The sequence below is a fragment of the Heterocephalus glaber genome, unplaced genomic scaffold, assembly GCF_053883595.1.
Source record: "Heterocephalus glaber isolate CG9 unplaced genomic scaffold, H.glaber_assembly_v1.0 deba00001550, whole genome shotgun sequence".
Classification (NCBI taxonomy): Eukaryota; Metazoa; Chordata; class Mammalia; order Rodentia; family Bathyergidae; genus Heterocephalus; species Heterocephalus glaber.
The window spans coordinates 1,343,252-1,369,800 of record NW_028258343.1 but is presented as its reverse complement, the minus strand read 5'-3'; the positions used below and the strand labels follow the sequence as shown (position 1 = coordinate 1,369,800).

At 35.8% G+C, this 26,549-nt stretch overlaps 1 protein-coding gene across 5 annotated transcripts in view; it reads left to right on the top strand.

Annotated features, from left to right (window-relative positions):
* Window positions 1-490: 490 nt before the first annotated feature.
* Window positions 491-26,549, top strand: part of Hbs1l (HBS1 like translational GTPase) — an 85,396-nt gene continuing 59,337 nt past the window's right edge. For 2 of the 5 annotated variants that reach the window (XM_004871504.3, XM_087190004.1), the window contains exons 1-4: window positions 491-680; window positions 4,276-4,341; window positions 14,090-14,215; window positions 18,650-18,844. In XM_004871504.3, coding sequence (XP_004871561.1) covers window positions 638-680; window positions 4,276-4,341; window positions 14,090-14,215; window positions 18,650-18,844 — 430 coding nt within the window. In that variant the 5' untranslated portion in view covers window positions 491-637. Of the gene's footprint in view, window positions 681-4,275; window positions 4,342-14,089; window positions 14,216-18,649; window positions 18,845-20,247; window positions 22,403-26,549 lie in introns of those variants that run through there. The other 3 variants (XM_004871505.3, XM_021249543.2, XM_087190003.1) reach the window with 3 other exon arrangements.

Genomic DNA, 26,549 nt, shown 5'->3' with positions numbered 1-26,549 from the left:
CTGGATGGGCTCATTCATGAAGCCATACAAAAGTATGGTGACTTACTGTGTGTAGCCAGATTCTAAATTTAACCATCTATGCTTGTTTAAAAAGTGTTTTTTCCCTTCAAAGTGTGGAGTAATTCTTACATCACATTCATATAAATTTGGTGAATGACTATTGCTTGCCCAAGTAGGCATCAAAAATGATCAGGTAACCAAGTCCCTGTTCTTATTTAGCACAGAGGCAGTTTTTCCAGATTATCAGAAAGCAAATTCGGAAGAGTCCGGAATGCTGACATAGGTCTAAGGTACCCGCTCTCAACATTTAGTCCAGACCAGTAAATTATAGGTGGCGGAATTTCCCGACTTTGAAATCTTCTTCATTCAACCTGCCCTACATCCCGCCTCGCCAAGATTACCCCTCCCCCACCACATTCGCAATGCGCATGCGTCCGCAGGGAGGGGCTCTATGACCCTGAGAGGTTGCCGTCGCGCAGTGCGCCGATAAGACGTCGCGCGTGCGCAAGCGCTCGTCGCAGCGGCCTGCCGGAAGCCAAGATGGCGCATAGGTGCTCTCCAGGTCATAGTCGGCGCCTGATCAGTGTCTGAACTAAGTATTTTGGAAGAGGTTGTGGCAAACACCCTCTCTGCCGTCATGGCCCGGCATCGGAATGTCCGAGGCTATAACTACGATGAAGGTAGGTGGCAGGGCCACGCCGGGACATTTTCGCAGTTTAGCTGGGATCCCAGACTGTTTGGCATTGCTTCGATCAGTGAATCTTTCCATAGTGGCCCAGGCTGATATTCCGGGCGGCGCAAAATTGGGGAAAATAACATCATCTGAGTGCCCGCGAATGGCAGCGAATTGTAGTTTCTGCCCTCTGGAATTGACCTTATTTAGGAAGAGGGAGGTGCCATACAACATATGGGAAGGCTATTTGGCAAATTTGGGATCCAGTGCTATTAGGCACATAGATATAATCGTTCATTCCATTGTTTTTTTCGAGCCTGGATACTCGTGTGCCTCCTTCTAACTCCCCTCCCCGGAATCCCATTTCAGAAATGTCAGTAAAGAACTTTACTTGTAAAACAAATTGACTTAGTGTCTGTATTCAGCTAACCTGCTGTAACCGTGTTATACAGTATTTACATGTTAAATATTTTCGTATGCTCACACGTTTTTAGTACAGAATCTAACTTAAGCTGATTTGTTTTTCAACGCATTTCAAATCGGGGACGTAGAAGACAGTAGAAAAGATACATGTTAAAAAGGCAAAACAATGCCGTCAGAATCTTGAGATGTTTACTCGGGTTTTGGCTGGTAATACTCAATATAAATGTATATTGAAATGGAAATAAAAAGCAGTAGAGGAAAAGTCATGAAGAGAACATTGATTTTAAAAATGAAATGAAGTCGGGCGTGGTGGCGCACGCCTGTAATCCCAGCACTCGGGAGGCTGAGGCAGGAGGATCACCATGAGTTCGAGGCCAGCCTGGGCTACATAGTGAGTTTGGGCTCAGCCTTACAAAGGGAGACCCTGTCTCAAAAAATCAAAAAAAAAAAAAAAAAGAAAAAAATGTGTATATGAATGTTCTCTAGGAGTTTAAATGGAGTTAGAAGTTTTAGGAGGAGCACATCATGCAGTAGATAATTATAGGCATCACCAAGCATCATAGAAACTAAAAATATAAACAATTATGTACTAATGCAGGATAGAAATAAAGACCTATTGTTATGTAAAGTGCAGAGCATGTAGTGCTTAAATTAGCCCTCCCTGTAGATTATTCTGGAACATTAGTGTGCTCTAGTGGTGGTGGGGGGCCAACAACCTAGGCAACGTTTGGAGACTGAACCAATCTACCTGGCATACATTAATTTTCTGGTATTCATTTTAGAATGGAGGCCCTTTTCAGTAACTATTGTAATGTCTGTAAATACTGGCATAGGGGCCACTTATCACCTGAGCAATGACTTTAGACAATTTTGCAAATATGAAATAATATTATTGTTATTTCTTTTCTTTTTTTTTCTTGGTACTGGGGATCGAATTCGGCACCTTGTGCTTGTGAGGCAGGCGCTGGAACCACTGAGCTAAATCCCCGGCCCCTATGGTTATTTCTTTAATAGTCATCACTTTCTCAGTCAATGGTAATTGAGTGCCTAGAGTACTGTTCTTAGGTTGGAGAATAACATTAAGATATTGAGGCTGCCTCTGAGGAGATAAAAGTAACAGGTGAGTAGAGTATGAGTGGTACTGCAGAAAGTAATGACAGTGCTCCAGGGGCTATATAGAAGATCTAATTCAGAATGGGTTGAGGGTTTAAGCAGGATTTCTATGGCAACTAAAGCTTGCTAGACAAGAGGTGCTTGGCATTAGGGAATGAGTGCTAATATTTTCTCACTTTGGGTACCTGAGGTCAGATTGTCATGTTTCTTTGAAACAATTGGTGACACCATAACCAGGTTGTCCTGTAGTAAATAAAGATCATCCTTTTTTCTTATAAAATTTACTCATCTTCGGGGTCCAGTTTCTCTTCTTTCCAGTTAAGCTTTTCCTTGGACTCTCAGAATAATAGTGCAAAAATTCAAAAAAGTAATTTAACCTCATTAGAGTCTATGTTTTAAATTGTTAGGTTCCTCTTTTTAACTCCTACTTTGTTTTTCTCTGTAATTTGGATAGTACTTTATGTGATGCCTCAGCTACTAGTTTAAAAGTTCTACTTTAAATTTTATACTTAGCCTTGTAGCTGGCATAATGTCTTCTATTTAGTAAACACTCCAAAATTTGGATGTAGAAATGAGCCACTTTACCAGGATTGCAGGAGAGAGAATTTTATTGATTTTTAAAAAAAATTGTAGCACTTCAGGGTCAATTTTAGTATTGACAAACAGACCTAGTAAAAATGATTCTTGTCTAAATACCTAAAATACCTGTTTGTGAATAGTCACTTATTTATTTGCTGATACATTGTTATTTTCTGCTATAGCATTTGGTCTCAGCCTTTGAGCATGCTGTGTCTGCTGCATGAATACACTCAAAAATTGACTAACCTGGGTTGGTCATAGTGGCACATGCCTGTAATCCCAGCACTTGAGAGACTGAGACAGGAGGATTGTGAGTTTGAGTGTTTGAGGCCAGCCTAGGCTACACAGTGGGACTGTGTCTCAGAAATCCAAAGTGGGAGGTGAGGGGGCTGGGGGGAGAGGCTAACTCTGTTTTTGTAGTTTGGATGTTATATTCCTGGCGATCTTAGCCTTGTCATTCCTAATTCTAATTTTGTTCATATATGTCTTCCCAAATTGCCCAGTGTTTCTCATATTGAACACTTATATGGTCTTGTTATTGTCTGCATATGTGACTGTATTTGTATCAGAATTTTGGTTTGGCGAGAACTGGGAATGTGTCTCTCTCCCTCTCTCCCTCCCTCTCCCTCTCTCTCTCTCTCTCTCTCTCTCTCTCTCTGTCTGTCTCTGGCTTAGAGTTATATTTTGTTGAATCAGTTAGTGAATACATTTACATAAATATTAGTGCCAAATATGTGCCAGGTATTTGGCTAAAACAACTCTTGCTCGGAAGGAACTTCAGAGTGAAACAGGTGTGGTGGTTCATGGAGTGAAACAGGTGTGGTGCTTTGAAGATAGTAAATTGGAGGAGTCTGCTACAAGGTAAATGTAGCAGGAGGGCTTGGCACATTACCCAGAGTGGACTGGGAAGATTTCTGCCAAGAAGTGACATTTAAGCTGCAACTTTAACTGGGAGAAAGAAACAGCTTTAGGAAAATCTAGGCAAAGATCAAGTAAAAGGGCCTATTAGTTGTTAGCCAAGTGAGCACAAGAGGACTTAGGGTTTAACTGGTTCATGTAACCGTTACCTAGCTCTATGTGAAGAAAAACTACTTTCATGTTCTGAGACATCTCTCTCTATATCTCCCCCCCCCCCACCATGGTCAGTGCTGTGGTAAAGAAGGGCTTTGGTTATAGAGAGCACTTGCTGAAAAAAAATAGTTGGATGGCTTAAGTTTTTAATCCACTTTGGAAAGATAGTTCAAGTTAGTTTTTTGATAATGTGGGACGAAAACTTAAAACTCAGTCAACTTAAAAATGGAAGAACTATGTCTTTATAAATATAGAATATCAGTAAGTACATACTTTGTAGATGAAATTCTTAGAATTTTTTGGAAAGTAGACCTAGGTTCCTTTAGTTATGCAGAGAATTCAGGTACTTCTTCATTAATAAGGAAGAATATAAAAAGAACTTGTAAATGAATTTATCTCTTTTGTTTTTGTTTTAGATTTTGAAGATGATGATCTCTATGGCCAGTCTGTAGAGGATGATTATTGTATTTCACCATCAACAGGTGAATTTTAAAAAATAACTTGATTTCCTTGATTCTTGTGTTTAAAAATATCAGGTAAATATTGTTGTCATGCTAGGACCAAAGTGTTTCATAAGACTTAACATTTAAACAGAATATGTAACATTTCCAAAGCTACATGTATATTAATTTTTAAAGATATGTATATTAATTTCTTTACCCATGAATAGTTTTTAAACTTTTGATCCCATCATTTAGCTTTAAACTCTTTTTTTGTACCAGGGATTGAACTCAGGACCTGGTGCTTGTGAGGCAGGTGAGGCACCACTGAGTTAAATCTCTGGCGTAGTTTTAAACAATTTGAAGAAAATGCTGAAGACTGATTTTTCCAATATTCTTTGCAATATACAATTAATCTAAATGCACTAGAATGGTAATTTAGTTGTTAATGAAATTCTAATATCTCTGGAGGCAGACAGGAGTTAATTTTATATCTCCAAGGACATTTTTAATATTAGAAATAAGGTAGACTTTGCTTTTCATACAGTACTTTAGTTATTTTTAACTGATGTACATATTTACAGATTACAGTGTGATTTTTAGTACTTTGGTTTATCTACTGTTAAACAATTTAGTAAATAAACCAAATATATGTACTTCAGACTTCTGATAGAGCTGCAGATTTAGAATTTTTTTTTTGGTACGGGGATCGAACTCGGGACCTTGCGCTTGCGAGGCAGGTGCATTGCCACTGAGGTAAATCCCTGGCCCACACAGATTTAGAATTTCAATTCATGTGTGATTCTACATCAGCTACATCTTCTATCTCATTTTTCAGAGATTTTTCTCTGTCACCATATAAAGAAAACACTCTTGTTCTTTCTACTAAAGGCTGAATTTTTTACCTTTCATGTATTTCTCTTAACTATATGTGTCTTTAAATTTCAGCTTACTGTATAAAGAGTAGGTGAAAAATGCCCTCTTTTAATACAGTATTAAATGGGGGTACAGTTTATCTATAACTAGGTATAGCATGAATCTAATTTATAAAACTCATTTTCTAAAAGTTTAAAAGCTTAATATAATTAACATTACTCCTTGAATCTGATCCCTAATATTGTATAAGAACAAGGGCTAGAGAGACCCCCTTTGCCCTTTTACCATATGAGGACACAGGAAGTAGGCATTATCTATGAGCCAGACTCTGCTTTGATCTTGGACTTTCTGGCCTCCAAAACTGTGAAAAATAAATTGCTCTTGTTTATAAACTTTTTATATGGTATTTTGTTACAGCACCTTGACAAGACTAAGACATCCTTTATGTCTTTTTTTAAAATTTAATAACTTTTTTTAAGAGTAGGAAGAATTTATCAAGAGAAAGATAGCTTCTTTCTAAGAGAGATAGAAGTAGGACCGAAAAGTGGGTTAATTAAATAAATTTTTATTTAAGGAATTTCACATGTAATTCCTTCAGTACTTATCAAGGTCACTTTACTGAGGTTCTTTGTCTTCAAAATAGCCCTTTTTAAATGAATTGATACTTAATCCAGTCATCCTATCTGCCCACAATTCGTTTATCTCTATTTGAATTATGGGCAGACAATGACAGCTTCAAAACTCCTGGGCTCTTAGATCCAAATTTCTTCCAACAATTTACACTTTAGGAGCACTTCTGGTCCATGGGTCTGCCTTGCTCTGACACCTTCTCTAAACATGAATGGATTAATACTCATTTCCTAAGCTGTTCACTCAGGAGTAGTACACATCCCTAGGATATTTGAATATCTAAAGTTACAAAAAGAATTATTAGGTTTTTTTATACTTTTTGTTGTTTTGTAGTACCTTATCACAGACCTAAGTAATAGACCTATGGGCAAAGCAAAACCACACTGATACTCTGAGATGTTTCCAATCCTTCATATCTTACTCTGTAGTCTGCTGGGCTTTCCTATAAAGTATACCTGCTTTAATTCTATTTTTAGTCCTTGAAGACCAAATATATTCTTTCTGACTTTCATAATTTTTTTTTTTTTGGTACCAGGGGTCGAACTCAGGATCTTGGGCTTGCAAGGCAGGAGGTGGAACCACTGAGCTAAATCCCTGGCCCTACTTTCATAATTTAAAAAAAAATTTATAAAGTGCTCTAACACTTGTCTTTTGTACTTCTTCCTGTCATCTTTTTCCTGCTGCATGTTTTTTTTCCCCATTAACTTTGTTGGTACATTTTAGGTATAAAATACAGTTACATTCATCATTGGGATCTTGTACCATTACATGAGTATCTTGGTTCTTATTTTTTTCCCCTTCCCTTGCCCTCCCTTCACCCCCTCCACCCTTCCCTATTTGCAAAGACCTTGTATCCATTTTTTTCCTCTTCTCATATTTTTTCCTTTCCCTTTTTTCCCTTCCCCTACCCCTCCCAATTTCCCTGCTCTTTTAGACCTTTTCTTCCTGTTACACAATATCAGTTTTACATTTTTTAAATCACAATATTAAGATCTAGGAGACATTACCACAGATTTTAAAGAATTGAAAAGGATATAGAAAGCATATTACAAAAATCTTTTTTGAAAAAAATTTGACAACTTCTAAGAAGTAACTTAGAAGATAAATTAATGAAACTAACTCTGGAGGAAATATAAAATTTGAATAGCACCTATTAAAGAAAGTATATTCCTAGCTTGAAAACCTACCTATATGACAACAGCAGGCTCATAAACATTTTAACTGATAAATTATATCAAACAAAGCAGAAAAAAGAAGGAACATTTCTTCCCTCATTTTAGGAACTCAACATTGTGCTAATCCTAAAACTGGATAAAGATAATAGAAGAAAAAAATACGAACATAGATAGAAATTTGTTTAACAAAACAAACTGTTAGAAGTCAGATCTGGCAGGATGTAGAAAGTGGTTTTGTTATAAGGATGGCAGTGTTGGTTCAGCACTGGAAGATCCACCCCCAAAAGTCATCATTTTAACAGAGGAAAGGAAAAAGCCATATGATCCTGTCACTAGTTGGAGAAAAAGTATTGGACCAAATTCTACAGCTGTTCACGGTAAAAGCTATCAGGAGACTAGAAGTAGAACAGAAACTTCTCAACAAATTAAAGACATGTACTCCGTACTTGTACGCCTTGTATGAATGGAAAAGATACAATGCTTTCTCCTTAAGGTGGGGAACAAGGGCAGATATGCTTACTCTTTATCTGTCCATTAAACTTTGAAACCTAGTCCCCAGCAAAAGAGTCTGGCAATAAAATGACACAACTAGGATAGGATTGGCACGGCAGAAGCAAAATCTTTATATGTAGGTGAAATGATCATCTACAGAGAAAATACTAAGAAATCTCTAGGAGCCCCTAGAACTTGTACTTGAATTTAGCAGGATTAGAAAACACAAGGTATATATAAAAATTCAGGTCTGTGTATACTTGCTATAAATGAAGAACTGGATATTGAAATTTAAAAGTTATGTAGGAGTACAAAGGACCCAGAAAAGCCAAAAACCAAAACAGTGTTGGAAGACGTTTAGCACCCAATTTTAAGACTTCTAAAGCTACAGTAATCAAGGCAGTGTTGGTGTAAGGAAAGACATATAGATCATTGGAATAAAACAGAGAATCTAGAAATAGAACCACGCATATATGACCACTGAGTTTTGAAAGATTATTTAACATTAGCATTTTATAGAATATAAACTCAATTCAAGAGCCGAGGAAGAGATAATGACTTCAGCAAACGGTAATAGAACACCTGGTATCCGTATATAAAAAATTAACATCACCTCTTTTTTTCCATACATGAAAATAACTTGAAGGGATCTATGAACCTAAATAAGAAAGCCTAAAAGTATAAAACTTTAAGAAGAAATTATAAGGGAAAATATTTATGAATTCAGGGTAGGCAAGAACTACCTAGGATACAAAAAACATGATGTATAAAAGAAAAAAATTGATAAATGAGATTCCATCAAAATTTAGAACTTTAAATGACATCATTAAAATGAAAAGTCCTTAAACAGACCATATTTACAATGCATGTTACCTATGAGGAGAATATATAAAGAATTCTTAGAGCTTATTAATAGACATCCCAATTAAAATGTAGACAGAAGATGATAGCCAGTATAGCACAAGGAATGGTGTGCAATTCTAGGAAAAAAAAAATCCTAATCAGTACAATAATAAGATTGAATTATACACTCATTAGAGAGATGAAGTCAAAAGTTTTAAAAGCCTTGTCATGACTTTTTCTTTTTGTTGGATTCTCCCCCTTTGCATTTAATTTGTCACACCCAATGGATTCATTCTGCTGGGTTTCCTGGGGTTGTGATCCTCATTATCTTTTCCTAGGGTATTGTCTAAAAGTTTTTGGAGTGCTGGTTTGGTATTCATGAAGTTCCTGAGGTGCTCTTTATCATGAAAGTATCTTATTTCTCCATCAATTTTGAAAGCTAGTTTTGCAGGGTACATCAATCTGGGTTGGAGGCTGTTTTCCTTTAGAGCTTGAAATACATCACTCCAAGCTCTTCTTGCCTTGAGGGTTTGCATCGAGAAGTCTGCTGTGATTCTGATGGGCTTTCCTTTGTATGTGATTTGTTTCTTTTCTCTCACTGCTTGTAGAATTTTATTCTTCTGTTGGATTTCTGGGATCCTAACTATTATATGCCTATGTGTAGATTTTTTTTGATTAAGGCTAGCTGGAGTCCTATATGCCTCACTTATCTGTATGTCAAGTTCTTTTCCCCTCCTTGGGAAGTTTTCTGCCATCACTTCTGTGAACAGTTTTTTATGTCATCTGCACTCTCTCGTCTTTCTTCCTTGACTCCAGTCAGTCTTATGTTATTCTTCTTTGCACCATCTAGCAGCTGCTGGATTGACTTCTCATGTTCCCTTACAATTTTAAAGCAGTTTCTCTTTTCCTCCTCACTAATTGCAATCTTATCTTCTATATGTGAAATTCTATCCTCACATTGGTTCATTCTGCTGCACAGACTTTCGATGGAGTTTTTGTTCTCTTGGAAATCTGTTTGTATCTGTCTTATGGATTCCATTTGTTTCCTATGTTGGGATTTCATCATGTTCCTCAGATCCTCTATTTTTTTTATCTGTGTCCTCTCTAGATTTATTAATCATGTCTTGCACCATGAGCAAAATCTTTGCTGTTATCTGAGTAATTATTTCTGATTTCATTTTTCCCAGATCCTCTTTTGTTGCCAGTTCAGAGAGTCCAGGTGGTTGAGTATCAGATTGTTCCATCTCGTTTCCCTTTGGGGTTGCTGGAGGTGATGTGGAAGTCTGTTTTTGAGGCTTGTTTATGTGTCTTCTCGTGGGGCGGGGCAGGTGCTTCTGGCACCCATGCAGCTCACCTTCTGTGCCCTAGGAGCTTGGGATGGCAGCAGGGGAGCTTCCTTCTGGGTGCTGGGACCGATTCATCTTCTCTGCCCTAGGAGCCTGGGATGGAGGCGGGGAGCTTCCTTCCAAGTGCTGGGACCGGCTGAGCTTCACTGCCCTAGGTGCCTGGGATGGAGGCGGGGAGCTTCCTTCCGGGTGCTGGGGCCGGCCCAGCTTCACGGCCCTAGGAGCCTGGGATGGCGGTGGGGGAGCTTCCTTCTGGGTCTTCCTGCTGCATGTTAATCTGACATGTTCTGGCTTTTTATATATAGGCCTGCGTTTAAGGTTGAGTGCTTTTCTCATTGAGCCTAATATGGCCTTTCCTTTCTTTCTTTAGTGTTTCACAGACATGAGTCAGGAATCTGACCCAGCAGACAAAAATTTTACCAGTTACTAGAGGGTATTCAATATAAAACTTGTTTACCAGGAATGACAGAACAAAAATACAAAAGGACAACTAAAATTTCAAGAAGGTTGTAACTTCAGGGAGTGTTTACCATTGCTAGCTCTTAGTGAACATACAGACAGGGTTGAAACCAGTGTCTTAGAAGCTGTGGCTACTTCATGAAGTTGTAGCTTGGACCACAAGGAGAGGGTTCTGATTTGCTCCTTTGCTTCTGAAGTTCACAGGAGGGACCTCCGGGGAGGGAGGCACTGCCTGGCTGATGCAAGTGCCTCTGAAGGAACCCTTTGAAGCTGAGATTCAGCCTTTTGAAGAAAGGGTTCTAACCTGGCTGGTTGTGGAGTCAGGAGAATGAAAGGACAAGTTGATGCTGGTTCTGGAAATTTTGGAAAAACTGAAAACTGCTATTAATTGCTGTTAAATGGAACAAGGTGCTTCTGCCAGGTGAACTGTTGTCAGGGTGATGCTGACTGGAACAGGAAACATAAATGAATGTGCCTTCCTTTATCCTTCCTAAAAAGGAGTCAGCTGTCAAGAACTATGTTTTGTGGAGACATTAACCCCAGCATTATAAGGGTAATGCAAATGTGGGTTAGAAGCTGAAAGATAGCTTAGTAAAAATCATTCCTTTAGAGCTCCTAATCGAGGGACTCAAAGGAGGACAATTTGTAGAGATTGAAGAATAAAAGAAACCTCACAGATAGGCGTGGTAGCACACATCTGTAATCCCATTACTTGGGAGACTGAGACAGGTGAGACCTGCCCCCACCTCTCTATTCCCATAAAAAGAAAAAAAAATCCACTTTTCCAAGGAACCCCTTATGCACTTTCCCTTTGAGGCTTCTGTGATTTGGGATCTTAGTTGGTGAGTTAACTTACATTTTAGAGGCAACAAAGTGAGGCCTGGTACCACTGTCTTCAACACTCACATTCTGTGTTCAGGAGGGCGCATGGCATGTTCACATAATTGAGGTGTAATATTAGAATTGATTTTTTTTTTTTTTTTTGTTACCGGGGATCGAACTTAGGACCTTGCGCTTGTAAGGCAGGCGCGATGCCACTGGGCTAAATCCCGGCCCAGGGTGTTCCTCTTTAGTCGTATATATTCAAGTAATTTCCAATAAAAGTGAATAGTTTTAGAATACTTTCTTTCTTTTTTTTGGTACCAGGGATCGGACTCGGGATCTTGCGCTTGTGAGGCAGGCAGTGGAACCACCGAGCTGAATCCCTGGCCCTAGAATACTTTCTATTAAGCAGTTTGCTGTAGCAACATCAGTAGGATTTGCTGCAAAGGATTCTTTTGCTTCTTTGTGAAGTTGATATGTATTTCTGTTAATAACATTGTTGGTGACTGAATACTTTTCAGAAGATTTATTTATCTTGAGGATTAATGAAACAAGTGAAAGTTTGAGATGCTTAGTTGAGTAAAAATTTGCCTCTGTATTTTGTTTTTTCTTTATCCCCTTTAAGATGTTTTGTCCTTCTAAAATAAAGTAACTTCAAAGTAGCACAAAAAAAGAAGCAACTATGTCATTAAAGAGATTATTATACTCATGGTCTAGTGAAGTTTGGTAATTGAGTTACTTTACCAGTTAGTATGAATTTTTCTGTAAAATTTATCAGTGCATGTGTAATTTTTAAATTTCTAAACCCAGTTTTCTTGATGGAAAAGTAATTTCTAGCCAAATGTTGTGACTCACGTTTGTAAACTCAGCTTCTTGAGGCAGAAGGATCACAAGATCAAGGGAGGCCTGGGCAGCTTAGCAAAACCCTGTCTGAAAAAAACAGGTGGGTCAGGGATTTAGCTCAGTGGTGCCGCCACCTGCCTTGCAAGCTCAGGGTCCCAAGTTTGATCCCCTAGTACCAAAAAAAAAAAAAAAGAGGTGTAGGATTTAGCTCAGTCATACAGTACCTGCCTAGAATGAATGAGGCCCTAGGTTCATCCCCAGTAACACACACACACACACACACACACACACACACACACACACAAGTGATTTCTAAATTTTACAGATTTTTTATACTCAATCTATGTCAAAAGTGAGGATAGCTTATATATAAAACTTTATTTGAATGATTATGTATTTTATTTCAAAGAATATGATTAGAAATTCAATCCATATTTGGTTTATTCCTGGTTCAGCCTTCACTGAGCATCAATTTATGTGTTAAAAAACTTTCTTAAGGTCTTGTTTGTACAGCTTGTTGCTACCTCTGGTGGGTAGAGACCATAATCCTGATTGGAAGACTGGGAAAGCTCTGGCAGGAAGTGGGATTGGGGCTGGTAAATTTGGGAGGTTGACATCCTAGATAGAAGAAAAGAACATTGCTTAACCAGTGGCCCCTGTGTGAGGCTTGTTTTGGGAGATTCATAAGATTCATGCAAATTGCAGCAGGAGAGGGCTAGGAATGGAAATAAGAACCAGACTCTGGAAGTTGTTTTTAATTTTGTGTTTGTGGTATCAATAATAAATACCCCAATAAGGGGTATTTAAGTAAGTAAGGGGTATAGTATTTTGGGCAGGTAACTGATGACAGTATGCAAAATGAACCACAGCTAGGACAGATGAAAGGGAAGATTGTAGGAATTCCTGAGAGTATGCACGAAGAATCCATGACGGTATGAATCAACTGGGAGAAACTGTTAAAATACAAATTTCCTGACCCATTCCAGCACCACTGTGTCAGAATCTCTAGGGAAGAACCTTGAGAGCTGTATCTTTAATGAGTGCCCATATAAATTTTCATTTCAAGATATTTAGGAAACAGTTTTAGGTAGTTTCAGTTTGTTTAGGTATTACATTCTTTGAACGTTTGTCAAAATGCCTTAAGTTAAAAGAAACACTATGGGTATCTTTTCTTGGAAAGCACTTCCTCAAAGTTTATGATTTAAAATTTTAGAGAGTATCATTTTGTATTATTTCCTCAACTTTGTTTTTCTGTCATTTAATTTTTATTTTATTTTCTGTCTTTTGGGCTGTCATTTCAACTTCAAAGGTTTGGAATGCTTCCTCCCTCCCCTCCTAGTTGCTCTTTTTCCTGTGGGACTCTTCCTACCCTGCTTCCCTCTCTGGCAAACCCAACCCTTACAACTTCTGAAACCATGCTATAGTACAGGTTTATGGGTTAGATTTGTGTATGAGGGAGGTTCTAGTGGTATTTGGAAACCTTAGAGAAATTAGCTCCTAAGCTGGTGCTTTAAGGATTTCTTCCCTGTTAGTGTTTCCTAAGTGAAAATCCTTGAGGGAAGTATCTGATTTCTTATTTCTTTTAATGTTTTGATGTGTCTTAGGTTTCTTCCTCATGGTTAAAGGTATGAGAGGAAGTTGGAGGGGATATATTTGTTAATTTTAGGCCAAACTGATTATAGGGTCTTACTATGTTGCCCACGGTGGCCTTGAACTTTTTGATCCTCCAGCCAGCCTTGTTCACCGGAGTAGATGAGATTACAAGCATGCACCACCACGCCTGGGCTAGTACTTCTGGATTATATTCAATGTAAGATGCCTTGGATTTTAAAGCATATCATTACTTTATAGACCATTTTAAAATAAAAGGCTGTTAATCTAAATATTCACGCTAAAAATGCCCTTTGATTATGTAATGCATCTCTAAGATTTTACCTGAAAAAGTGGTCCTCTTAGAGAATTTATGAGATAGGATATTCTTTTGCTATTTAGTCATGATGACTTATAATACTTGTGCTATTAACTCCTGTACAAAAAGGGGAGAAAGGAGAATTTGGTGAAAGGGTCTTGTAGATTAGGGGAAAGAATGAAGAACATAAACTACTAAAAAGTAGTACTGTGTAAAGGCATTTGATCAGTATTTTTGATAAATTTTGTTTTAGTTTATTTTTGTTTTTATCCATTATTATGAAATGTAGATCACTGGTTGTGAATGGTAGATCAGAATCTTAAATTTTTTCATTAACTTATGTAAGAAGTTAAACAGTTTACACTACAGCATTCTTCAATCATTGTATTTTCTAGCTGCTCAGTTTATTTATTCACAACGTGACAAACCTTCAGTTGCTGAGCCTGTAGAAGAGTGTTGTGACGATCTGAAAGATTCTTCTAATTCTCTTTCACACCAACAGCTAAGTGGATTTGATCAAGGTATAGTAAAAAGTTATATATGTATGTTGTTTACTAGAAAGTGATTAATAATCAAATATAGTTTATGAATTTTATTGTGATTATTCATAATGCTGACTCTGGATAATAATGATACAAGCATCTTATATCCAAAGAAAATTTACACTTGATTAAATATATTGTGAGTAGTATATTTAGCTGTGTGATTGCAGAATTGGTTGCATGGGTTTTGTTTAGTATCTGAAATTCAGTATCTCAGAATCTGAAGAACTATTCCATTCGTTCATCTTTTCCAGAGGAAAAAACTGCAGTGATTTGTTACAAGAGCTCTATGTGGAGCTCATGATTAGATTACAGAAATATCGTTATTTGCAAAGATGTTAATTACCAAAAGAAAAACAGTGGAAGACCAAAATAACAAGTGTCTTGATTGTTCACTTCTGTGCACATTAAGTTTCAAGATAAACTAAATGGTAATGCCATTGGTTGAGTTTGGTTATTTTCAATTCTTTTAAACGTTTTAACAAAAATGTTTATACTAAAAAACAAAACAAAACAAAAAGCCAAAAATGTTTATACTTTGGCTTTCTTTTATAAAAAAGTTCCAAATATAATATTGCTCAAGATGTCATTCAAAGCCATTGACTGATAGCAGAGCCGAAAGAGCCAAATAAATTAGTAATACCACCTACTGAGCGGTGCCAAGCTGATTTCCTCTTTCTCTGAGGTGTGACTTTCTTCTATAAATGCTTTCAAATTGAAAGTTTATAATTAATTTGAAAACAGAAAAAATATAGAAATCCATGAGCGGATTTTTGAATATTTCAATAAATTTATACCAGTTAAATCAAGAAAAAATTGGAAAGCATAAATACACAAAATTAGAAAGCAGAAAGAGAGACAACTGAGATGAAAAATTTTTTTATCAACTCTGCAAAAACATTTGTAAATCTAATCAAGTTTGTAGAGGAGGTATTCTGTAAACTTCTTAGAATTATTTAATTGTAACTATTGTGGGATGAGAGGATAGAAATAGTACTAGTAGAATTCTATGTCTCAGTGGACAATGAATACACAGTTTATGAAATTCAGAGTTATATTTGAGAGGAAAGTTAACCTTTCAGCCAGCCGGACATACATAAGTAATTGCCTGATGATGACAGTAATGATTGTGGCTCCCTTTTTCTAAATGTTGTCCAGGTACTGTTCTAGGTGCTATTCATAATATTTTAAGATGAAATTTTAATATATTTGATCTTAACAACCTTATGAGGTAGAATAGTTACTGTCCTCATTTTACAGGGGAGGAAAGTGAGACACAGAAAAGAACTTGGGTAAGGTTATACCAGCTAGTAAGTGGCATTTAGGATGTGAACTAAGCCAGTCTACTACTGGCTACCACTGTAACTTCTACTTTTCACCTCTTCAGTACACTGGCTCTTTGTGTATGTGTAAAAAATAGTTTATGGTTAACTAGAAATTCTGATGCTAGCTATGCCAAGTATTCTGTTCCAGTTTCAGTATTCATGCTTTCATCAAATAGGTATTATTTCCCCAATATCACTTATTTACTTTTTAAAACAAAACCTACATTGAAGCAAAGCAGAATTGCCCAACTATTTGATGCATCTATTTATTTATTTTTGAGATACAGATTCACTATGTAGTCTAGGCTGGCCTCAAACTGATGGTCCTCCTGCCTCAGCCTCCCAAGTGCTGGGATTGCCTATAATAAATTGAATTTATTAATTTTTAAAGAAATTTATTAATTTTTAATAAATTGAGAATTTATTTGAAATAAAAAATGGAGCAAGTTATCAAATACTCTTTCAAAAGAAGAAAAGTTATTGCTAGTAGATATCTTGTACACATGTAAGCATGTAAAGTGCAATGTAAATTACATTGTGAAATGGTTTTGTGAAGTAGGAAATGCAAAAACCTCAGCTGTGTTTGACTGTTGCTAACTTAGGAATACTATGATTCCCCTTATTCTTGTCTTTATAAATTAGAATTTGCCTGGTATATCTAGCTAGCTCATAGAGTTATTGTGAAGTAAACAAAATACAAAAGGTATGTTGTGTATGGGTGTTTGTGGTATGGTAAATTGCCAAATGTTACATATTTATATATATTCATTCATTTTTATTTACTGGCTCCTAGGTACCAAGTTCTTTTTAGGTTCTAGGAATACAAAGCTTCTCATCTCATTGACTTTATATTAATATTGTTAATAATTACTTTTTATAATAATGCCATAAAGAATTAAAAAGAAAATTAAAATTAAAAACAATTTAGACAATTTAAGGTTTAATTTCATTGTTTTATTTCGTAGGCCTGGAGATTGAACCCAGGGCTTCATGCGTGCACATGCTCTACTACTGAGCTATATCCCCAGCTCCTCAATTTTTTATTTTAAAAATAAATGTTCATTCTCTTCTTAATCTGCTGGTCTTCCTTATTTTTTGTCTGTCTTGTTTTTAAAGAGTCATTAAGATGATTTTAGGGGCCAGGGATTTAGCTCAGTGGTTCCGCCGCTTGCCTCTAAAGCGCAAGGTCCCTAGTTCCCCGGTACCAAAAAAAAAAAAGAATGATTTTAGTCATTAAGAATGGCGAAGAAAACTGAAGTTAGACTTAAGGAAAACTCACCAGTGTTCAGTAACAAGTTAGAAATAGTTTCACATTGACTTCCTTTCTGTGCAGGTAAAAAAAGTGGTCAGCTGGGGCCGGGGATTTAGCTCAGTGGTTCTGCCGCCTGCCTTGCAAGCGGAAGGATCTGAGTTCGATTCCCGATACCCCCCCCCAAAAAAAAAAAAGTGGTCAGTGCATATACTGTCATCATCCTTGTCTGAAAATAGATACTAGGGCAATGGTGGTGAACCTATGGCACATGTGATATTGTGTTTTTCTTTTAAGACAAAAGATGTGAGTTATTTTTTCTAAGCAAAAACCTCAATATTCAGGTTTAATTGCAGTGTTGTCATTTTGTGATAAATAAGAGGGTTTTGGGTTTCAGTTTGGGCACTTGGTCTCTAAAAGGTTCGCCACTACTGTATTAGGGTATACCATTTATACTTTTTTCAAGCATTAGTATTGTTCAGGAGACCTGTATCATAATCATGGACTGAAAATAGGTATTAGGACTTACAATTTATGCTTTTTCCCCCAAACATTAGTATCATTCAGGAACATTTATTACAGTGACTTCTTAGTGGAATTGTTCATTTGATAGGGGAAGACAGACACATTTTATTGTTTTTTTACTTTATTTTTTAATTCTTAAGTTCTTTTACTGGTACAGTTTAGGTATACAGTACGTTTACATTTATCATTGGGTGTTTGTACCTGTACATGATGTATCTTAGTTCTTATTTTTTCCCCATTACCTGTGCACCATTCACTCTCTCCACCCTTCCCTATTTACATAGATATCATTTCCATTTTTTTTTCTTTTCTCATAATTTTTCCTTTCCCTTTCCTTTCCCCTTTCCCTCTCTTCACCCCTACCTCTTTGGATGTTTTTTCCTATTTCAAATAATCAATTATTTATTTTAATCATTTTAACCCTTATTTACACTTTCAGTTTCTCACACTAGAGAAACTATTTGGTATTTACACATGTGTGTCCTATTTATTTCACTTAAGAGTATGGCCTTAATATGCATCCATTTAGCTATAAATGACTCTAGTTTCTCATTCTTTATGGCTGAGTAGTACTCCATTTTATTAAAAAACCCATTTTATAAAAAAACCACATCTTCCTTATCCAGTTTCCAGTTGATCGGCATTTGGGCTGCTTCCAAGCTTTAGCTGTTACAAACTGTGCCGCTATAAACATGGATGCACATATATCACTGTGGTATGATTCTTTTAATTCTTTTGGGAAGAATTCCCCAGCAGGGGAATAGCTGGGTCAAATGGGACCTCTAGTCCTAGTTCTTTGAGGTATCTCCATATTGATTTCCACAGTGGTTGCACCAGTCTGTACTCCCACCAGCAATGGAGAAGGGTTCCTTTCTCCCCACATCCCCACCAGAATTTGTTATTGGTTGATTTCTTGATAGCTGCCATTCTTTCTGGGGTGAGGTGGAATCTCAGTGTTGTTTTCATCTGCATCTCTCGAATGACCAGTGATGTTGAACATTTTTTCATGTATTTATTTGCTGCTTTTACTTCTTTGTCTAAGAAATAAATGTCTGTTCATTTCAGATGCCCATTTTTGAATTGGGTCTTTACTTTCAGTTCTTTATATATTCTAGATAGTAGTCCTTTGTCTGAGGTACAGCTGCTTGAAATTTTTTCCCACATTGTAGGTAAGACAGATACATTTTAGAGAAAATAAGAGGATTATAAGTAATTTTTGCCGAAGAAAAGAATTAGTTTTAAATCCTTTCATCAATTTTGAAGATTGAGGGTTCTTTCATGTCAGGATTTAGTTTTGTGGTTTTTTTGTTCTAGCTCGTCTTTATTCCTGCCTTGATCACATGAGAGAGGTACTGGGAGATGCTGTGCCAGATGAAATACTGATTGAAGCAGTTCTGAAGAGCAAGTTTGATGTGCAAAAGGCTTTGTCACTTGTTCTGGAACAAGATGATGTGCAGAATCTGAAGGACAAGAGTGGGAGAATAATGTCTACAGGAAAAATACCAAAAGGTATGCCTTTATTTGTTCTCTTTTGTTTTACTTAGATAATGCTTAAAGAAATATTTTAGTTTGCTTGAACTGTATTTAATTTACTTGAGCTGTTAAAATATCACATGTTACAGTTAACATGATATCAATTGGTTTTTCTAGTTTATGAATTTTTTTGTACTGGGGATCGAACTCAGGACCTTGTGCTTAGGAGGCAGGCATGGCACCACTGAGCTAAATCCCTGGGCCTAGTTTGTGAATTTTTAAGCTGAGTACTATGTTTCCTTCCCTTTGTCACAACCTGGTTTTTGGTTATCCCACTACTTGTTTGAATAACTGACAATATAGGGGAAGTAAAATCACATCAAACAAGACCTTTTTTTCTCCTCACTGTGTCTTAGAAAACTTTTTAATATTTTAAACTCTGAGATAGAAAATAGAAATTAGTAACTAGCTATTTAATGTTAAATCCTTTTATGTTTTTATCATGCATAAATATAGTTCATTTTATTAAATGCCATTAAATAATACAAGTACTGTAATTATGCTACTCTTGTATTTGTAGACAGTTCTTTAAGTTCAAAGTTGTGGTTTTTGAGGTTGTATTTGGAATTTAGTTGGGAACTGTTAGTAAGAGCATGATGATTTGTTAACAGGGTTGATACTTCTTATAACCTGTGGTCTAGAATATTGCTATGACATAGTTGCATATGATCTGTTACCAGGAAATAAAGGTATTTTTTTGTGAGGAAGGCACACTGATGTGTGTGCACTTTTAGCTGACCATTATGGGAATGAGTCTGTAGCATGTCATCAAAATTAATAATGTATCCTAGCTCACAGTAGAAATTAAAAATTGTTACAAATTGAACTAGGCCCTCAGGAATGCTAGGCAAACTATCTGCCACTGAGTTACACTCCAGCCTTTTTTAAATTTTATTTTTGAGACAGGGTCTTGGTAAGTTGCCCATACTGGCCTCGAACTTGTGATACTCATGCCTCAGCCTCCTGAGTAGCTCGGAATTACACTGTGCCTGGCTCATGCTTGTTTTTAATGTGTTGAAATACAGCAGAAAATTAACCTAGTTTTTTTTTCATTTTAAAAAATTTTGAATTTGAAACTAATTATGGTAAAACCTCATATTAAATTTGTTAACAGTAGGACATTGACTTGGTATTCTCATTTGTAATATTAAAGTATGATACCATGTTAAATTGTTACAGGAAGATAATTTTCCTTTATTATGATTGTTTTAGCATGTTCATTTAATGTTAGGTAATGATCAAGTATTGGTTTATTTATGTCATAATTAAAAGAAACCATTTAGTAATTAAATGCCTCATTTCATATTTCCTTTTGGTTGCTGTGTCTTCTGCATGTGTCAACCTACTCATCTGAAAATTAATGGCTCTTGTAAGGTAAGGAGTCTTATTTTCTTCCTCTGAAGTTTTAGCTGATAATACTGAAAGTTCTTATCCTCAATCAGAAAATCATTTGGATTGCACAAGCAAATCCTTTGACTTTTCTAGCTCAATAGCAAAATATGGATCTTATAATTCTTCAGTTGTACCAAGTCACTATTTACTTCATAGGAAAAAGAAACTTGACAGACCTAGAAGTGAAAAGGAACTAGAATTATGTAAGTTACCAAAAGAGCTTTCATTAGCTGACCTAATTCATGATATGCCAGGAGATTTTTGTAAAAATCAGTCACCAATAGGATTATCATCCACAGATAGTTTGGAAAGTCTGCTTTCAAAGAACATAGATGCTGATTTGTTAAGACCTCACATGTCTGAATGTGTTCCCAAAGATAATTTTGCTTTCAAAGGAATACCAGATTTAAAGTCTTTAATGCTAGAGAGCACAACAGACAATAATTTATTTATTCAAAATAGTTCACTACCTGATTTGCAAAACATTCCAGCACAAAACAGCTTGAGAAGTTCGAACAGTCCTTTGCACTTACCTAGCTCAATGGAAAATACAACTCTTGATACTTTAAAGCCTAGTAAAAAGACTGAAGTTGGAAATGTTTCTTTAGTTGAACAAAGTGCCAAGAACTACATTTTAAAAAATGATAGTTTGCAGTTGTCCCAGTGTGAAAGTCCATCCTTAGCTGAACTGTTTTGGGAACACAAAGAAAATGATCCAAGCCAGAGCTTTAGTTTATCTGATCTTTGTAATCAGTCTTCTGCCAGTTTCACAGATCTAAGTTTGGGATCCTTTCCCCTGTCACAATTAGCAAATCGCTGTCAGTCTTCTACTGGAATATCAGAATTAACAGGATCTCTGTCATCTTTGGCATTTCATAAAGCTGCTCCCACAAAAGACCTTGAGAATTTGTCACTTTCTGATTTGATTGCAGAAACCATTGATGTAAACAACACTCAGATTAAGAAAGATTCTATTGAGCCCAGTTTATCTGAAACGAGGTCTTCTGAAATAGATTCAGATATTGATCTTAGTGTCCTGATAAAAACTCCAGATTTTGTTACAAAGCCTAAGGTTGACCAGTTGGTTGCTCCAACATCAGGAACTAAAGTTCCAAGTTCAACGTTAGGGAAAAATTTCAGTTCTTTTAAGGATAACAAGAAAAACAGTAAAGACTCCCTGACTAGGAAACCACCTTTTTCTCACTCTTGGACCAAGGCTCTTGCTGCTAGACCTTCAGCTTTTGCTTCAACACTGTGTCTTCCTTACCCTCTGAAAAGCTGCAAGCGGCGCACCCTTGACCTCTATAAGACTTTTCTTTATAGTAGACAAGTTCAAGATGTAAAGGACAAAGAAATAAGCCCTCTTGTAGCAATAGCACCATTTGACTTCAAATCAGCCTCTCCTGATGACATTGTAAAAGCTAATCAGAAGAAAGCATTTACTAGAGAATAGTAACCAAAGGAAAACCTGGTTATTGTTGTAGAGCTTTTTATTTTAAATTAAGTTAAAGTCTTGTAGGATCACTTTATATTATGGGATTCAAATTGTAGTTTTTATTAAAATTGTCTTAAGTCAATTGATAACTTAAGTTGATATGTATTTTTGCACTGAAAATTTTTTACTGTGTCTTCTTTTAGCGATAATTGGGTTTGTGTTGATAGCCCTTAATGAGTGTATGTTTACAAAGTGCATATGGCAACTTGATATTGTGAAGTTGAATCTCAGATATTTTTGTTGGGCATTCAACTTTATGTTTCTACGGGATATTTTCTCCTACAAAATATTTTTGTGCTTTTTTTCCCCTTAAAAATGCCACCATCTGGGATTATTATAATGTGAAGATCATTCCTATAATATGTGGCATAGCAGAGCTGAGACAATTATATTTTAAAATGTTATTGGTATACTTTCCAATGTCATTTTTCTGTAGGTGAATACTAAAACTTTTCTATTAGAAAATTTTTAAATTCCTAACTTTTGAGAGTACTATGGTTATGGTTGAAATACATTCTTGATGATAATAAAATGACATCTTTTAAGGGACCATGTAAATATGAAGCTGTGATTAATACATAAATTATTTTTATACATTTTCAAAACCATCTGTCAAAAACAAATATTTTAAAAATAAATACAGGATGTTTTCAAGTATGGTTGCATGTTCTTTGACTAGACAGTTTTATCGTATCTCTTACTTTTTCTTTACAATAAATAACAGAATACAGAGTTTTCCTTTTTTTGCTACTGATGGCTGTGTGTTCTGCAGTGACAAAGTTTTATCAGTGGCTCTTTTGGTCCATAGAATAAGTATGCAGTTCATCCCTTACAGCAGTTATCTATCCTGAATCAAAATCATTGGAGGATATTTTTAAAACACTGGTGCTACCTTACTCCAGACCTGCTGAGTCAGTCTCTTAGGGCTGGTGTGTTCTTAAGGTGATCCCTTGGTGATGCTGAGATCTACTTCTTGAGAAAGAAATCAGTAGAATGGAATTACTAAGGCCAAATACACCTGGCCAACATAATTTCTAGAAATTGGGAAAATTACTAATGAGGAATAATGGCCTTTTTTTTTAGCTAAACATTTATCGGTACATTTTAGATATACGTAATGATAATATTCATCATAGAGAATTTATATCAACTGGTCTTTGGCATAAAGTAATGCTGATTTTATTAATGTTTCTTGCTGAAAAAATACAGTAATATCTCAAGTGGTTTTTTTGAAGTGTTTTTTAATGAAAATAAAATATCTGATCTTTTTCTAGTAAAAAATACTTTTCTCTGGCAGCTAGCTGCCTCATTATACATTTGATTTTTTTTTTTTGTATTTATTTCTGGTTCTCTTTATTTTCAGGATAACATTCCAATATTTTAGCTCTATATGATTTTCTTTTCTTCTTTGTTTTTGGACCTCCCACAAGCTAGTGCTATACTACTGAGCTATTCCCCAGCATTCTGGTTTTTTTAACGTTATTTTGAGATGATCTCACTCAGTTGCCCAGGCTGATCTTGAACTTGTGTGATTAGCCTGCCTCAGCCTCTTGAGTAGCTGTTTCATGTTTTTTTATTCAGTATTTTGGTAGAAATAGTTAAGATGGTATGTATCTTCATTGTCTTTGACCAAATACTTCTTGATTTCTTGTGATGTCTTCAGGTTTTGTTTATTTTTCAAATCCCAGTTTGAACCTAGGGCCTTACATGTGCTAGGTGAACTTTTCTACCACTAAGCTACATTTCTAGTCCGTGTTTTTTTTTTTGTACTGGAGATTGAACTTGGGACCTTGTGCATGCGAGGCAGGCGCTGGAACCACTGAGCTAAATCCCCGACTAGCCTGTTTTGTTTTGTTTTTTAACATTTCAATGCACCTAATTAAGATCTTAGGAGATTATAAAAATTACAAGCTGTATTTTATAATTGATTTTAAAATTTGAATTATCTTTAGCTGCTGAGTTTGTTTTTCTACTCTTGAACCTTGATCAGTTTGGTAAATTTGAACTATGTACTAGTATTTGACTCAACCAGATTTATGTATAGGTAATCTCCAGTTTAGAAGTATATTATATACTTCTCCAGTTTAGAATTCTATTTTAAGAATCTGTAACTGATGAAAATTCCAATAATGTCTTACATAAGAGGTCCACTTTATACACAAATCCACAAATCTTAACCCACATAAAGTTGAATAGTGGTACTGTTACTTTACCTTCTTTTATAAGAAACTAATTTTCAAGTGGAAGTACATTACTTTTAAAGCCATCAGGCAGATTTTGTAGAATGATCTGGGTCTCACTTTGTTGGCTGATTATGATTAAAATTGCCACTTGCAAGATTCTTTTTGTGGGGGAAAAATTTTATATTACAGAGTGATTAGAAAAAAGCAACAATATTGAAATAAGTTTTCAGTCTGTTTTCCTTTTCTTGGCTGACTACTAGCCTGTCAGGCATGCACCTGACAAACATTTGCCCTGTTGACTAAGGGGATGTCAGTTTTTGAGATTAATAGGCTGGAACCAAGAAGATCCTTCATCCTTCCATCCTTGCCCATTAGCCCTTGGCAAAAAAGACAAGTGCCTCTTTGTTCTTAGATACACTCTTTGTGACAGTGGTTGCACTAAATGTATATTCTGTACCACCTCTGTTGATTTGACTGGCTCCTGTCTTGGTAGCTCAGGTGTGCTAAGTGTTTTTGTTTACTTTTCTAGTTTAAATCTCAATTTTGAGATGCAAAGCTACTTTTATCTACATTATGGTCAAATGCATTAATATTTTAGGAATAGAAATACCATAGTTTTATTTTTAATAATATAAAAAGGACATTAAAAATTACCTTTTTGCCCTTCACTTTTTTGTTCTTTAAATGATCTGATGTCCATGGATATTTTGTTGCATTCTAATTGACTGGTTATGGTCAATTAAGTGCCACGAATCAGGGTTACATTTCTTTACAGAATACTTCTTTCCTTTTTGTTTTACTTTTTTCCCCCCTTTCTTAGTTACTGGCATTCTCACCTATTTTCCTTTCCTTGGCTGTGAATTTTCCCTTTTTGAACTTTACCTGTTTTCTTAGCATAGAAATGGTAATTATTCCCAGTAGTTTGTATTTTAAGGTTTAGTACTCAGCGGGAGGTCATACAGATACCACACTGGGGATAAAACTAGCAAAGTGCTGGTTTTTTTGCAGGTAAAAGGAAGCACTTAAAACAAACATACAGTTGAGAGAAAAATAATGGATTCTTATATGATTATTTACCTTGTAAATTGACTTTGATTCTATATTGGATCATTGTATGTTGTGAAAACTGCATCAGCAAGCTTTCAGTTTTGCGTTCACAAGAGTATGCATTTTATTATAAAATTGGTATTATTGTGGCTTAGGTATTGTTTTCTCTTATTTATATAAATAATGGAAGAAGTGTTGACTAGATTGAGGAGTCATATTCATTTCCATAGTAGTTCTTTCCTATCTGTATACATAATATTGTGTAAGGCTCAGTTTATGCAGTTTTGAAATTTTAATTTTTAGGTTGTAAAAGACTTGTATGTATTCATTGTTATAAAAGCTACTGGCCTGTCAGTAAGAGAAATTACAATTCTAAGATTTTTCTTAAGTCAGGTGTGAAGACAAAACAATTTATCCATTTGAATTCCTACAAATGTGGTATTCCAGAATGGTCTTTTGATAATTTATGTTGAAGATATTGCTTTGTTTCTATAAACAAATTAAAAGCAGTCCATCTGATTGTAAAGAATTTCTTCTAAGATACTTGTTGCTTTGTACAGGGTAATATTTTTATTTTTTACATTTACTGGGACTCCCATAGAAACACTATTCATTATTATATAGGCTATGGTGAATATGGATAATGTAATTGCGGAGGGGAAGGTAAAAGAATTGATAAAGTATACTGATTTATATTGTATGATTTAAAGGAGAGCACTTGAGATAGAGGAAATATCCAGGATGAACAGAGTTACCATTTCTTACCTTCAAAGGGGAAAGTGGGTATGGTCTCATAAACATATAATCATATTTAATTCATCCTGGCATGTACAATACTACACTCTAAAGTTGGCATCTTTGTCTTCATTCAAATTACTTCTTCTTCCTATCTTAATTGTTAGTATCATTATCCTTCAGTTGCCAGAATCAGAAACCTAGCATTGTTAGTCCTTTCTCCCTTACCTACTACTTGTAATTGATTGCTGTTCCTGTTATTTGCACACACACATATGCATACATGTAGAGTTGATTCTTGATGGTTGGGGTAGTTATGTTTTATAAAGTCACTGCAAACATTGAAACATTGCTCTTACAGGAAATACAGGGTTAGGTTCCTGTGAGCCTCTGGTTACATTTCTGTCAACCAGTCATTATATACTCTTATTTTATATGTGCCTCTTGTAAAAGATACTTTAATATGTATTATTACATGTCATTGATTCATTAACATTAAACTCCTGGACAGTAGCGTATAAGTACCTTACGTAACATAATTTTTATTTCTAAGGCACATCAACACCATCTTATGCCTAGGAACACCACATAACACTTTAATACTGTACTTGCAAACCATTTTAAGTAGCGAAATTATCAACAAAAAACACAAAAATAGGAAAGCATGACACTAAATAAACCATGAAAAGTATGCTTGTTTACAGTATGAGAGCTGAAGCAAGAAGATACGAGTGTTGCCTTGTTCATCCTCACCTGGGAACTTGCATGTTGGTGATTCACATTGTTCGTTGCTCTGCATGTCTGCAAGTGACTGCCAAAGTACTGTGTA